Source organism: Chrysochloris asiatica, unplaced genomic scaffold (genome assembly GCF_000296735.1).
Source record: "Chrysochloris asiatica unplaced genomic scaffold, ChrAsi1.0 scaffold00150, whole genome shotgun sequence".
NCBI classification, from domain to species: Eukaryota; Metazoa; Chordata; class Mammalia; order Afrosoricida; family Chrysochloridae; genus Chrysochloris; species Chrysochloris asiatica.
The window spans coordinates 6,474,709-6,491,146 of record NW_006408668.1 but is presented as its reverse complement, the minus strand read 5'-3'; the positions used below and the strand labels follow the sequence as shown (position 1 = coordinate 6,491,146).

The window sequence follows — 16,438 nt, the reverse complement described above, 5'->3', positions numbered from 1 at the left end:
AAATGACTCAACAGCACTTAACAACATTATAATCAATTACTTCAAAGAGAGTAGTTTTTGGAAAAACAAACAAACAAACATAAAGAACACGAATGTCTATTTCTTCTTATATTAAAATAGCCAATTACAATTAGGATTTAAGATAAAGGTCCACACACAAAGTTGATGTTAATAAGATGACAATATTCTCAACTAATTTTAAATAAAAAGATTTATTAGATATACCAATATGGATTAATTTACTTGTAAGTTAACAGGAAAAGGAGACTTAGTGGCAAAACAGTTTGGTTAGTGTTTGACTACTAACCAAAAAGGTGGCAGCTAGAACGTAGACAGCAGTTTTGCAGGAAAAAGACCTGGTTACCTGTTCCTGTAAAGACTGCTTGTTGTTAAGTGCCACAGAGTTGCTTCCAACTCAACAGCAGCCCTCTAGAGATTACAACGTAGGAAACCCTATAAAGCAGTTCTACTTTGACACATCAACTTGTTAAGAGTCTAAATAACTTCGTGGTACCCAGCAAAAACACTGACAATCAGAAGGTTTCTATTTCAGGGTTGCTTTCTTGTTTGTTTTTAAGCTGTAAACAGGAAAGACTAGAGTAGGTAACAGTTAGTTCTAAATTATTATTCAAAACTGACAGTCTCTAATTTCTTTTGTGCAGGAGCCCTGGTAGTGTAGTGGGTTAAGCACTGGACTGTTCACCACAAGGTCCGTAGCTCAAACCACCAGCCACTCCAAAGGAGAAAGATGAGGCATTCTGCCTTTGTAAAAATTTGACAGCCTTGGAAATCCTATATTGTTGTTGTCACGTGCTGTGCAGTTCTGTTCTGGCCTACAGGGTTGCTAGAGTCAGAATCAACTTGACGCAGCGGGTGGGTATGGCCTATGAGCTTCTTTATTCAAAGTTACCTAGTCCTGGTAGCATAGCTGGATACAATCTTGGGCTGTTAACCGCAAGATCTGCAGTTCAAATCTACTAGTTGCTCCAAAGGACAAAGATGAGGCTTACTGCTCCCAATAAGATTTAAGCCTCAGAAACCCTTTCCCGGGTCACAATATGTAGAGGTGACTCAAAGAAACACAACCATCACCACCACTAGTAAAGGTGGCAAAAAGAGGAGGTACAGGGATGAAAACTACAAATACTTCTATTATTTAACATATTTAAATATAAATATAAATCAAAGGCCTGACAGATTTTTAAATCTACTTCTAAAGATTGTATTAAAGTGATTAACTCAATTAAATAGGTATCACAATGCACTGAACTTCTACATACCTGGCTTCATAACTACAAGATGCAATTTCAGCCTTTGACAAAACAGAATCAATTCCATTTGTTTGTGCTGAATCCTGAGTCTCCCACACTGATGGATCAGGTATTTCTGCTTTGAAAATAATAAAATTTAATTATTATATGTTAAAAACTGATTTCTCTTAACTTTCATTCAAGAAATCCATTTTCCACTGCTTCCCTATACAAATGCTTAGTAAATTCCAAATCGTTATCTTCAACTGGTTTCTTTCCTTAATTGAGAAAAGACAACTCTAGAACTATAACATGGTTTGCTTCCATTGTACTCTTCATCAGCAGTCAGGTAAACACTTAGCACAAGCAATGTAAAGTGTCCTGTTTTAGTATTAGAGATTAAGAACAAAACACACAGAAAAATCAATGTAAAATATCCTGTTAACATGATCTCTTACAACTGACAAAGATAAAACGTGATGAGGAAGATGACCCCCTCCCCCACCCCCCATTACCTTAAGATGACTGTAAACATCTCTGTAACAGCAAACAGTTAAAGAGAAATACACATTTCTCTCAAGGCTCTTTGCTGTTTTTCCTAAAAGAACTAGCTGCAAAATTTAAAGCTAACTATTATATTCAACAAACATCCCATTCCTACAAGTCATCTGATCAAAAAGCCATTTAATACCTCACATAACCATAAAGAGGTCTTTGTCCCAAATTTAAGAGTTTTCTTTTAAACACATATTAGGAAAAAGAGCTTCACAAAATTATTACTTTCAGGTAATTCCACTTTTGGTTTAATAATGCATGTTCAATTAAAAATGTTAAATTGTGGGGAGAATATCAATTGCTTTATAGAACACAACTGTTTTCCAAATAGTATAAGCTAACCTATAGCTCTTCATATCCTAACCAAATGTACGGCTTTACACAAGAATATAAAACACACAGCATTCCGAGCGCCTACTAGCTGCCTGCCACTTTACTTCCTTTACCAAACCTTTAGTATCACTAGTAATTGAGAAATAGATTTAAAACACAGTTTCAGTTATAGGTCTCTTAGGATACTATTATTAGGTTACAAAAAGAGTATGCTGTAAATACATATCACACATTCTATAAGTACAATCTCAGCCATGTTTCCACTATTACAAACAAAATACCAGAGTAAAACAGGACCAAGAGATATCAGTGCAGGTAATTTTAAGACGAACCTATCTTGAGTACACTGTGACAATATATAACTAACAAACCCAGCATTTCTTTTCTGTTTATTTCAGAGACTTAACGTTCCACGAGAAATCAGCAGTTAACGTACTCCCAGAAAAACATGGCAAAATATCTAGCCTCATAGACTAAGACAACTCTTCCTGGTGTGACTCCAGGAATCATCAACATCTTTCTTTCAATTATGTAACACATATGCACGCATTTCTGGATTCCAGCACCCATACAGGCAAAGTATAAATGCAAATCAAATTCTAAGGATTGCCATTTCGAATCGGATAAAATCCTGTTAGTCTCAAATATAAAAACAGCACACTGTTTGCAACCCTGTTACAAATTAAAGACAGAATGCAGAGTAGAGGACTCAGGGCTTTTGAAGGCTTTTAAAAGGCTACGTTACGTATCTTTGATAGTCCACTATTCTAACCTGCAAACAATGTAAGAGTATCAGGATTGTAAATCACAGTGCAAAACAGAGAGTGAGACTAGACCAAAAACAAAAGAAGTGCTGAAGCCTGAACAGTCACAACCAGCTGCCTCTCAAAGGTAAGGTGTTACTATGTAGGATTTACGCCTTCAAGTTGGGGACTTATGTGACTTCTGTATTTGAAAGGCTAGTTAAATAGCCTAAGATACTTGTTCTGGAAATCAGAGAAAAATCATGCTCGAGGTGCGAATAGTCTCTCTGGTCCATGTGCTCCCAATGCCCTGGCCTGAGACGCAGCACCATTGTGTTTCTCTTCACTGGGCTGGCTGACCTTTTCCACAGTGCAGCAGAGTGCGTGGATCCCTCCATGAGCGCAGTGAGTTGCTTCATGTGAGATTCAGGGCAATGCAGGGACACACTGTCCTCACTGGAGGGCAAAGTAGAGAACTGCTCATCAAAACTTGACAAACTAGACGGGCACATGGAGAATGTGGAGGAACGGTTGGAGAAATCAGAGGCCAGGACCCAAGTCTGTGAAAAAGAAATCGCTGAGAATAAATCTATGACTAACACGATTTAAAAACCTGTTGTTCTTTAGAATGAAAACTGAAGTTGTTGAAGGGATAGGAAATATCTGCATCCTGGGAATCCAGGATGGGGTATAAAAGGCCCCAACCATGAACCTTGAGCATAAATGGATTCCAAACAATGAGATCATCAATGAGAAGTGTCACTGTTGAGTATTACTCAGGAAGCAACTTCAACGAGGAAGTCATGGATGGAGATTCCCTGGGAACAGTGGTCTGACTGATTAGACAAAGAGTTTCTGAATATGGGGAATAAGAAACTGAACTTTCTATAAAGGGCTGATGATGCTATTTATCCTAATACTTTGCCCAGTCACACCAACTCAAACATTAGAAACAACAACAAAAAATTTTCTTTCTTTTGTTTTTTTAAAGCTAGCATATGGAGCCAAAGATTCTAATTCTCAATGTTTTAAAATTTAGTGTCTTATCTAATGACCCAGAGAAAGAGAGATCATGAAACAGCAAGAAAAGAAGAACAAAGGCACTGAAAACGCAAGCTCTAAGCACAAGCTTAGTTGCAGCAAAATTTTATAATAGGACAATCAATTTATTTATAATACAGCAAATATTTTGGTAAGTTCCTAGTGGGTCAAAAGATTTAGGGCATAAAAGTGAATGGGATCAAGTTAAAGCAAGAGTATAAAATACAAAGTACTATATTCACTTTTCCTAGACAGAGAAAATCTATTTTTGACCATTTTCAATGGCAAATGAAAATTTAAAATTTCTAATAATTTTACCTTCTGGTTTACCACCCACCTTTAGGGGTGGAATGATGTGAATTATTAAAAGGTCATTAAAATGTTATGAAAATCCACTGGCTAACCTGGTGAAGACAATTAGCTGACCAATGACAGTACTCCGTTAACAAGCTATTATTTATGGTCAGACTGACTGTGATGGAAGGAAAGACAAGAGAGAACAAGCTCTGCCACACTGGGGAGCATGTGCTTGCTGATGTCAACATGTAGACAGAGGCTGCTGAAAGAAGGGCGTGTGTAATACGCACAAGACTCTACTCACAACACAACTGAAGAGCCACTCCTAAGGTTTTACTACACATGGCTAGTGATTTCCTCCTTCAACACTCAGTCAGTGTTTACTTCTATTACCCAGTTGGACATTTCCTTAAACTACACATTTGTTTTCTAAACAGATTTTACCTTTCTAACGGTATCACACAGAACACACATACATACACAAAACTAACCTACCACAAAATTATACTGACAATACTTAAAACAATGTCCACATTGTCATATACTACGGTATACAACTAACTCAACAAAAACAATTCTACATACAGAACAGCTGCTCCAAGATCTACTAATGAGACAAATAAATCCAGAAATCAAAAACCTCTTAAAAGGTTTAAGAGACCCCAAAAAAGCCATACAACACCTGGAAAATGTATGTTTACATGATGCAAAAATGTGCACCCACATTTCATTTCTACCATATGTATACAATGAAGGAAAGGATAGTAACATAAAAAATATGTATGTGTTACTCAGAGATGTGCAGTGGTTTTCTTTTCTCTTAATGTCATTGGGACCTTTTCTAAAACAAGCCCAAGGTTTTGTGAAGGAACTGTAAAAACTGGAAGAAAACCAAATTGTATGTCTTCTATTACACTGAGTATTTTCTGACTAGTTTCTGATTAATCTTTGTCTGGAAAAACTTGTAGCTTTGCAGATATCCAAGAAGAAACTGTCATCAGGGTCAAAGAATTTAATTTCTAAGCAATTATTTCTCAGGGTAATAAAGGAGAACACACAAAGAAAGGGAAATCTTAAACAGTACTGTGATTTATACAATTTATTATTTTTCTAAAACGTGAAAGCCAGAAAAAACGAACTCGTTTCCTACACGAAAGATATAAAAAGGAAACAGGTTTTTACTCCAAACAGTTTTTAAAGTTCTACTATTTCTTACCCCACCTCTTCAACAAATCTTTTAGCAATGCAAACTTGACCATCCCGGCAGTGAGACACTGAACAAACTAGTAACTCTTGGGTTTTGAGACTTCCACAAAAACATGCCCAACACTTTCATCATGGATCTAAGTGTATACAAAGCAATCTAATCACACCTCGTAAACCATTCTTCACTGTCTGTCCTTGGAAAATATCGCCATCTAATTCAACAAAACAGTAATTTGGAGAAAATAACTACAAACCACTCCTTTGTATTACACTGAGATTTTGCTTTGATTTAAAGATTTCACCAATTTCCTTAAAACTCTTTGAAAGAAAAAGCTAATTATTTCAACTCTGCTTTCATTTCTGCAACATTAATACCAACAGCAAAATCCAGAAGTCTTCCACAGGAGCACTAGAACTTCAAAGAGAGCTCATTATTTGTACCTGCTTTGCCTTTCAGGATTTTATTCTGATAATAATGCCACTCCAACTGGGGGTTAGCACCAGGGCGTAAAGGTGCCCTTCCTGTGCCTCTGTTACTTGTAACAGCCACCGGCTTTCCTGCAAGGAAAAGAATAGAATTATTTCTAAATCTAAGTATTGGAATATTAACAATATTCACAACTTACAAAGGAATAGTTTTCAAAGGCTCTTTTAAAAATTTTTCTCCCCTTTAGTTTTATTTTGGCTCTAATCTTTAAAGAAAGCAGTGTCTTTTAAAGATTACCAATCTCAAAAATCATGTACGTTTCTCTCAGCAACAGCCAAAAAAATAACCTACTGTGAAAATTTTGAAACATTTATTCAACTTAAAAGCAGCACTGCTACTTATATCTCAGTGGTTTTTGTTTCATTTCACACAGGAGAAAACAGGTAACACAGAGCCCATATTCAGACTAGAGGACTGGAGAGAGAAAAAACACTCAGTACATATACCTGCTTTGTATTTCTGGCCCTGGAATCAGAAAAGTAGGGTAATATCTATTACTAATTTTTCAATTTTATAGTAAGAGAAACTAATTATAGACATAGGCATTAATCTGACTTACCATAGGATTAAACATGACTTATAGTTCTTCAGATACATTTTAACTATAATCAAAATGATTTTCATGTATCATTTCCTTTTATGTGAGTTGACACAAAACTATTAACTTTGTGATGCACTAGCCATGTATGATTCAAACATATTTAACAGATGCTCTTGTTGTGACAAAAAAATCCCACAAAAAATCAACAATGCATCAAAAAGTCATTCATTGGCCTCATTCTGTCACAAGGAGAAAAGAAGTCTAAATACATGCTAACAAAATGGGTGAACCTTGAAAACATGATGCTGAGTGAAATCAGACATAAAAGGACAAATAGGGCATGACCCCATTTACATGAAGTATCTAGAATCGGTAAACGCACAGAGAGAAAAGCTTAAGGGGATTGGAGGTAGAGGTAGGAAATTGGGAGTTACTGCTTATGGGATACTGAGTCTTTGGTGCAGGGTGATGAAAACAACCTTCTGGAAACAGTGGTAATGGTTGCACAATATGGTGAATGTAATCAATGTCACTGAAATACATATTTTAAAATAATTTAAATGGCAAACCTGTTATATTTTGCAATAATAAAATTATTATTATCAAAGATACTCGTGGGCTAGAGGAAATTCCTCAACATCCTAAAAATTCTTTTCAAAACTACCCAAGATGACAAAAGTCAAGTTCTCATATTAACCCAGCATCTCTGTGTCATAATCAAGTAACTAAGAAATGACTCTACCAAGAAAACACTAATAATCATCTCAGAGATAACTAATGAAAATACTCTAAAGTAAATGCTTTTTTAAAAGCACTGACTAGTTCATCAATACTTGAAATTTCATTAAAAGACTGCACAAATGACTTTTCACATTCTAGAACTATGCAATAATAAGATTATTCTACAACCAAAGGGCTGAAATGGTCACCAGCATCAAAGTAGGTTAATCAAGTTATCTGGTAAGTTAGCGTTTGTTTTTGCTGGGTCCCAGTGATGCTGTCTACCTGAAAATTTCCATATATTAACCAAGTAATCAACACAGATAAAAATATAGATGAAAATGCCCAATGTAGGTCTTAGCCTACATTAATCAGATGATAGATTCTTCACCTGATAGTGCATTCTTCTCTGAAGACTATCATTCACCACAGGAAGAAAGACTTCTAAATTCCCTGCATCGTTCTTGATAATGGAGTACAGAAAATTTGGAAACAGGCATTTGAAAGTATTTTTTTACACATTTCTGTGATCCCTTAGCATATTTAACAATATAGCAGTTTTATAAAAACATAAATGAGAATACAGACCTTTGAGATCTGGTCTATTTCGGATACCCACTGATACAAAGAAGCAATCCATATCAACATGCATTATACAGCTCTGATGTCTGGGTGAACTCAATACTGACATATTTCCTAGAAAAAAAAGAGAATATTCAAACCCTAAACTAATTTTTAATATTAAAAAATTAAGTGTAGTTAACACTAAAAAAATTATATTTAAAGGATGTTTACAAGCGAAATGGAGTTATTAAAAACTAAACAAAAACCCAAAGAGTCTATTGGAAATTATTTCTATCACCTTTTAAGTTAAATTTCAGATTCTTCCAAAGTAATTCAGAGAAACCAATTTAGTTTCTTTTACGCTTCAAAACAAAATTTAAAACGAAGACATGTCTCCCCATTCTATATCCTAATAAAGTCTCTGAATAAACATTTGTCAACAAAGTTGAAAAATTATTTCTATATGCTAAATAGATTTTATGAAAGTTTACAATCTATGCACTTTGTTGCATGGAGCTAAGAAACTTTGGATAATTAGTGTTCCACATATTCTACTATAAACATTCCATGATAAAATAACAAAAAAGAAATTGCTATTATTATTGAGTATTTGGTCGATCCAACACAGGCCAGTGCTGTGTAATAACTTTTGTTGTTGCCATTAGGTGCTGTTGAACCAGTTTGGGACTCATGTTGAGCTCATGTGACAGAGAGAACGACCTCACAGGGTTTCCTAAGATTCCATCTTCACCGGGACAGACTGTCACATCTTAACACCCTAGGAGTTGTTGTATGGGTCTGTTGGTAGCGAGCATTCGAAAGTAGCACCACCAGGGCTTTACAGGTATGCTGCTAAGGTGCCGTCGAGTCAGTTCTGACTCACAGAGACCCTGTATAGCGTTTCTGAGGAGCAGCTGATGGGTTTAAACTGATGACCTTGTGGTTCGCAGTCCAGTGCTGAACCTACAGTGCCATATCAGGAATTCTCACAACACTACCAGGCAAGTAATCTTAACATCCCACTGGATAAATTAATAATTACGCAAGTTTTACACACAGTTAAGTGTCTGTACTTGATTAGGCAGTCTGCTTTCAAAGAGCCCTCACATCACCTTGCTGTTGTTCTAAAATGATACATGGGGGTAGGGGTTTCAAAAAATTTATGGAAAAATCCCTTATCTTTCTATTCCATTCTTCCACCAATATTATTAAGTCCCTTTGTACTTCAAAACTAACATATGAAACAATCTGTAAATAAATGGAATTTTCTCCTAATGCTGATAAATACTAATATATGTGTATGTATAAGCTGTAGGATAAGAACTGGATCACAAAGTTGGTTTCAACCACTAAGTCAGCCGTTCAAACTTAACAGCACTTCCTTGTAAATTCTATACAGGGTCACTAAGAGAGCTGGATCCAATGTGTGAGATAGCAGTAACAATATGTGAGATAGCTTTGAAGATGTACACATTTAAGGAGCCTAAGGACTGTGGCTGCTAGTGACTATGAGCCCCACAGAGATTCATTATCTTTACCCTAACCTAGCTAAGGCAGAGCTCTCCTCTCCACTCATCTCACCCTTCACTTTTCCCCCTGGTCCTCCAAGATACACACCTAGAAATAGAACCTGACATCGTAAATTCTGATCTCATAAAGGGATTTTCTCTAATGGGCTTGTTGTTAGTCATCAAGTTAGTTCTGGCTCATAGCAACACTCTGTACAACAGAACGAAATCCTGGTTCAATCCTGCATCATTCTCACAACCATTCCCTTGTTCCAGCCCACTGCTGCAGTCACTGATCAATCTGTTTTGTTGAGGGTTTTACTTTTTGTTTTTGTTGACCTTCTACTTTACCAAGTATGATGTCCTTCTCCAGAACTGGTCCACCCTGATAGCATGTCCAAAGCACATGAGACAAAGTCTCACCATCCACACTTCTAAAGAATATTCTGGCTGTACCTCCTCCAGCAGGTTTGTTCCTTTTTCTGGCAGTTCAAGGTATATTCAATATTCTTCATCAATACTATAAGGCAAAGGCATTAATTCTTCAATCTTTCTTATTGACTATCCAGCTTTCACATGCATATATGGAAATTGAAGTTTTCATGGCTTGGGTCAGCAGCATCTTAGTCCTCAAGATGACATCTTGGCTTTTTAACACTTTTAAGAGATGTTTTGCAGGAGATTTCGACAATGCAATATGTTGTTTTATTTCTTGACTGTTTCTTCCTTAGGCGTTGATGGTAGATACAAATAAAATAAAATCTTTAACAATTTCAATCTTTTCTACATTCACCATGACATTGCTTACTGGTCCAGTGGTGAGTTTTGCTTTCTTTACATTGAGTTGCAATCCATAATGAAGGCTGTCGCCTTAGTCATTAGTAAGTACTTCAAGTACTCTTCAATTTTAACAAGCAAGGTTGTGTTATCAGCAATCGCAGGCTGTTAAGGAGTCTCCAATTCTGATGCTGTATCCTTCTTCATAGAGTCCACAATCTCATATATCTGCTCGGCATGGAGACAGAATAAGCAGAATGGAAAGACACAATCCTGATGCATACCTTAAAACCACACAATATTCCCTTGTTCTGTTCTAACATCTGCATCTTGGTCTTTGTATAGGTTCCTCACGAGCACCATTAAGTGTTCTAGAATTCTCATTCTTCAAAAAACAGAAAAACATCTGTTTTTCTTTACTTTCAGCCAAGATCCACCTGACATCAGCAGTGATTTTTCTCATTCCATGACCTCTTCTGAATCCAATTTGAGTTTCTGGCAGTTTCCTATTGATGGACTTCCACAACTGGTTTTGAATTATCTTTTAATTTACTTGCATGATACTGACACTAATAACTTTCACATTCTGTCAGATCAATTTTCTTTGGAATGGACAAAAATATGGATCTCTTCCAGTTGGTTGTCCAGGTTGTGCTGTCTTCTAAATTTCTTGGCATAGATGAGTGACTGCTTCCAGCTTTGCATTCATTTGTTGAAACACCATGGATGCTATTTCACCAATTCTTGGGGTCCTGTTTTTCACTAATGCCTTCAGTGCATCTTAGATTTCTTTGCTTCAATACCATTGGTTCTTAATTACATCGTACCTCCTGAGATGGTTGAACTGAAGGCCAACCAATTTTTTTGTTAGTGACTCTATGGTTTCATCTTCTTTTGATGTTTTCTGAGGCTTAATTTTTTTCTTCAGTTCTTAGTTTGAGAAATGTTAATTAAGCAGTTGGTTTTCTAACCCCAGGTTTTTGCATCTTTCAATATAGTACTTTGTCTCCTTGAGCTCTCTTTGAAGTTTTCTGTTCAGCAATATATGTATGTCATCATCTCCTTCTTTGGCTTTAGCTACTTGACATTCAAGAAGTTTAGGTCCCTTGTAACATCCAATTTCATCACTGTTTTTCCTGTCTTTTACTTTCTGTTTTGAGCAATGTCCTGGATGTCATCCCACAACTCGTGTGGTCTTCAGTCCTTAGTGCTCAAGGAGCCAAATCTAGTCTTGAAATGGTCTCTAAATTCATGTGCAGTATACTGAACATCGTTCTTTGGCTCTTAGAGACTTGTGTTCATTTTCTTCAGCTTCAACTTGAACTTGATGGTCTGTTTCTCAATCACCTACTAGCCTTTGCTCAGATAATGTGGAGCTTTTTCATTGCCTCTTTCCACAGATGTAGTTAAATTTACTCCTGGGATTTCAGTCTAGTGAGGTCTATAATAGTCACTTTTGTTGAAAAAGTATTTCCAATGAATAAGTAGTTGGTCTTACAAAATTCTATCATGCAATCTCTAGCGTAGTTTCTATTACTAAGGTCCTATTTTCCAATAGTGGTTCTTCTTCTTTCATTCCAATCACCAATAATTATCACTGCATTTTGATTGCATTTTAATGTAGTAACTGGTAAAGATTTTTAAATTTTTCATCTTTGGCATCAGTGTTTGGTGTATAAGTTTGAATAGTAGTAGCAACTGGTCTTCCTTGTAGGTGTAAGGTTATTAATCGTATTACTGACAGTGCTGTACTTCAGGACAGACCTTCAAATATTTGTTCTGACAATGAATGCAATGGCAGTCCTTTTCAATGTCATTCCCCAGCATAGTAAACTGTGTGACTGTTTCATTTAAAATGCCCAACACTAAACCATTTCAGCTTATTAATGCCTATGATTAATTGATCTTCAAGTATTCTATTTCATTTCTGAGAACTTCTCATTTTCCAAGACTCACGCTATGTACATTTCCTATTCTAGTTAATGGATGTCTGCAGCTGTTTCTATTCATTACTGAGTCATACCACATCAGCAAATGAAGGCCCCAAAAGTTTTACATCTACCATGTCATTAAGGTCAACTCTGAGCAGACAGGTCTTCACTAGATGCATTCTGAAACTCTTCCAACATGGGGGCTCATCTCCTGACACTACATCAAACAATGTTCTGCTGCTCCTCATAGGGTTATCACTGGCTAACTTTTGGGGCACGCAGACTGCCAGGTCCTTTCTTACTAGTCTGTCTTACTCTGGAAGCTCTGATGAAACCTGTCCACAGTGCTAATATCTAAAATACTCTTGTCTGTCACTTGGTCATACTACAGTCGCGTCCTTGTTACTGTGCTGCTGGAAGCTATGCCAACAGTGTTTCAAATACCAGCAAGGTCTGATGGGTTTAAGAATACTAATGCTGAGGGGATTATTTCTCACAACTGTTGTTAAGTGCCATCAAATTGGTTCTGATTCACAGAGATGTTGTATAGGCTTTCCAAGACTGTAAATCTTAGTGAAGCAAAAAGCCTCCTTTCTCCTGCAGAGCAGCTAGTGAGCTCAAACTTCTGACCTTGTGGTTTGCAGTCCAGCACTTATCCTACAGACCTACAACAACCCCATTTTTCATAATGTGTTAAGTGCCGATGACTTGGTTCCAACTCATAACGATGCTGTATAGGGTTTCAGAGGAGCGGCTGGTGAGTCTTAACTGCCAACCTGTGGTTCAAACAGACTGTTCATTCTATAGCACCACACCAGGACTCCATTTGTGGGGGTGGAATTCTTAAGTTTTCTCACATCAGGCTTCCAAAAAGCTTAAAAGATTCCACCTCCCCAAAAAAGTTCCTAATTATCCCCTTTACCAAAAGTACCACTGTGATAGCATCCTAGCTCTGTGTTCAGCTTACCTTTCTTAAACACACTACACTCCAAGAGTAGCATTACGGGTCATCCCTCCCTGCAATGAGGGAAGCTGTGACATAGAGATGAACTAACTTACCCACTGTCCTGTGGCAGAGATGGCAGAGCCATCAATGAGACACACGACAGAACAGTCACAATGGACTCAAACATACCAACAACCAGAAGGCTGGCCCAGGATGGGGCAACATTTTGTTCTGTTACATGGGGCATCATTATGAGTCAAAGCTGACTCGAGAGCATCAACAACATCTAACTCCAAAGCTGAGTAATTTCTGGTTACTCTCTGTATGAGAGGCTTCAAAAAGTTTGTCGAGTATTGAAGAAATAATGATATTTTTCAACAAAACTTTTTGAAACCCCCTCATGCTACCTTGGGAAATGATTTATATAATGAGCTTTAAATATCTCAGTTCTGATGTTTAAAAGAATTATTTAAACATACCATTAAACAATTCAAAATAATGCCTTTTTTAAATACATTCAAAGCAGTATGAATGTTTTCATGTAATACGAAAATTTTTCATTTGATTCTCATCCAGGAAAATAATTCATATCAGTTCTTTAAATCTTTTGAAATTAAATGACCTGCAAGTTACAAGGCCGAGGCATAACCAACAACCTATAAACCTTATTCTAAAATACTCTTAAGTATTCAAAAACACTTTTTACTAAAAGCAGGTAAGAATGTTCCAAATGTTGCAAAAACAAGGACACGGACATAACCAGGACATAACCAGGAGTTCTGCTCTGTCTCTCAGGTTCCACGGCTGTAAATTACAGGGTAATATTAGTAATCTGAGATCCCTCCTGTCCTTACAAAGCCCCAATAAACTGTAAAAACCAACTAAAACTGCATACCAGATAATATATATAACTGGCAAAGAAAAAGATTGTCATTATTGGTTTTGTTTGTCTTGCTTGAGAACAAGGAAAGTATTTAGAAACAAAACACAATTCACTCATCTATTTCTGTAAGAAAACACTAAAAATTCACTCTAATAATTACAATAGTTACCATATCAAAATTAACTATTTAAAAGTCATTGCAAGCAATCATCTAGAAATTAAAACTACTAACAAGCCTACTTAATTGTCACAAGAGTTTAAGCACTAATACATGCTACATTTTATACAGTTTGTAACTTCAGCCTCTGGTAATGTCTGCATAAGGTATGAATGCTCAGAACCCCAGCCTTGTTATTACTTTTAAATTACCTGAAATTTTTCATCTGATCATAATAAAATCTAATTTAAAAAATATTAATAGGTTAAGAAAGTTTCCCATAATCACAATTATACTTACTGTAATGCACATCAACTGGATGCTCCTAGCAACTTTTATATTTTAAGAACTTAGTATTAACCAGAAGACCAATGACAGCATATGAACAAAATGATGTAGCATGATTGTTTCTTAAGAAAACGATTTAGTATCTACCTGTGTCAGTTACAGTAAGTGCAGACCTGCCTGTTTTCATTTTTTTTAACTTTTCCCTTCCTGGAAAGACACCACTACTTTGTCTTTGTAGGGTATTGACAAACTCAGTCAATTCACACTTCCACGTTGATATGTGGTGCAGTCTTGAATGAGAATAGAAGTCTGAAATAAAACCGCAATCTGAAGGTTTGGATGGCACTGAAGGTGCTGCCTTACTAAGAGAAGGTACTGAAGAAGTGCTTTTTGTGCTTGAAGGCCCCTGAACAGTGGATTGGTGAGCACCGTTTATTTTAGTGGTACTATGCAAAGATGATAATGAGAAGGGATTAGTTCTGTGTGGACTCCGCACAGCATCTGTGTTTCTGTTGCTGTGCTGCAACTGTTGCACAGTGCAGTCTCTGAATTCAGCTCTGCTCTTCTCAGCCTTCTCCTCCTCCTCAGCGCAGTCTGGAGAAAGCCTGCTGGCAACACTGTTACCCACGGGCACCAAGCAATCCTGTGTCTTTAAGGCACCATTCGAGCTATAAGTGTGTCCATTCAACATGGCAGTACTGTCTCTGTGATGTGGAATTCCGTTTTGTTTCTGCCCAGTAAGGATCTGCTCCAGCTCCACACAACTAAAATCATTATTTGTATCTTCTTCATTCCAACTGTTTACTCCATTGACTTTGATTTCATTTTCTGTCTCAGTCTTCTTAATTATGTGATTTCTAAAGCAGGAAAAAGTTTTTCATTAATTTCTGACTTCCAAACGAAAACCATTTTTACAGTTCAACATTTTCTTAGTGATACACATTTTAATATTCCCCCAATAAGTGAAAAATTAAACCACAAACTTTATGTTGTTTGTTCTGAAAAAAATAACCTTTTGTTAAACCAAAGTAGCAAGATAACAAGGAAAATTCTTTAACATTAACAGCCTTCTAGTTTTTTGTTATTTTTGACAATTTCAATAAGGACTACATTAGGATCTTTCTCATGATTAAACAGAAATTCAAAATAATCTTTTCAATTGCTTTTCCCACCAAAAATTAATTGGAATCTGAGGCTCCAAATACTCAATTCATATTATAGTGACTGGAGTTTAATAGGTAGTCAATAAATAAAAGCTGAATCAATACAGTATGAATAAGTCCCATAACAATGGATAAGAAACGCTATTTGAATTCTTATTCGTAGTTTTAATTTATGAAAGGTAGTATTCAACTTATTTAATCAAATATGTGATTCAGTACAATGTGATTAAAGTTCACTAAAGCCAGTTAGTTTTAGTCAAGAAAAACTACTGACACAGAATATATTAACTCCAGGAGACAAACTGTTAAGATATGTAAATTAAAAAGAACCAGGTCAATGTGCACAGAAAAATTTATACCTAGACAAATGAGGGCACATGCCCTATTGACAAGGGAAAATGCCTTCTCATTTTAAGAAAAACATACTTAGATGTAACAGTGGTACCAGGAAATGTGGATCGTTTCCTGATGCCAAATTTATAAATGCAAGCCTCCTATGACAAATATTATGTCAAATTCACACCCTAGTTACTCTAGATGTCTGCTTGGTTCTGTTCTGAAATAAAGACAAAATCCAATTGCATTTACAAAAATCATCTAAGTAGCAAAATCAGAAAGCTTTATTACCAAATGGTAATTCCTTCTACTTGGAAATGTCCAGAGCATTAATTCATACTAACAGTTCATCGGGCTAAAACAAAAGGGTAAAACAAAAACCAAACCCACTGCCTATGAGTGGATTCCAACCCAGAGCAGACCAGCAAGAGTGAGCAGAACTGCCCCAGAGGGTTCTAAGGCTGTCACCTCCACAGGAGCTGACTGCAACGTCTTTCTCATGTGGCAGTAAGCTGTTGAACAAACCAATGCACCATGGGGCACTTTAATGAAGAGGCTTGTTGTGTTGTTGTGAAGTGCAGTTGAGTCGGTTCCAACCCACAGTGACCCTGTATAGGGTTTCTGAGGAGCAGCAGGTGCGCTTGCAATGCCGACCTTGTAGTTCAAACGGCTTTGCAGTCTGACACATTAACCCACAGCGCCACACCAGGAT

The 16,438-nt window shown here is 36.6% G+C and overlaps 1 protein-coding gene across 2 annotated transcripts in view; it reads right to left on the bottom strand.

Moving 5' to 3' along the window:
- REV1 (REV1, polymerase (DNA directed)) overlaps positions 1-16,438 on the bottom strand; it is a 74,968-nt gene that overhangs the window by 36,705 nt on the left and 21,825 nt on the right. Inside the window, exons 5-8 of one of the 2 annotated variants that reach the window (XM_006870744.1) lie at positions 14,375-15,084; positions 7,762-7,869; positions 5,867-5,983; positions 1,281-1,386 (exon numbers count right to left, since the gene is read on the bottom strand). In XM_006870744.1, the coding sequence (XP_006870806.1) occupies positions 1,281-1,386; positions 5,867-5,983; positions 7,762-7,869; positions 14,375-15,084 (1,041 nt within the window). Of the gene's footprint in view, positions 1-1,280; positions 1,390-5,866; positions 5,984-7,761; positions 7,870-14,374; positions 15,085-16,438 lie in introns of both variants that reach the window. The other variant, XM_006870743.1, reaches the window with a different exon arrangement.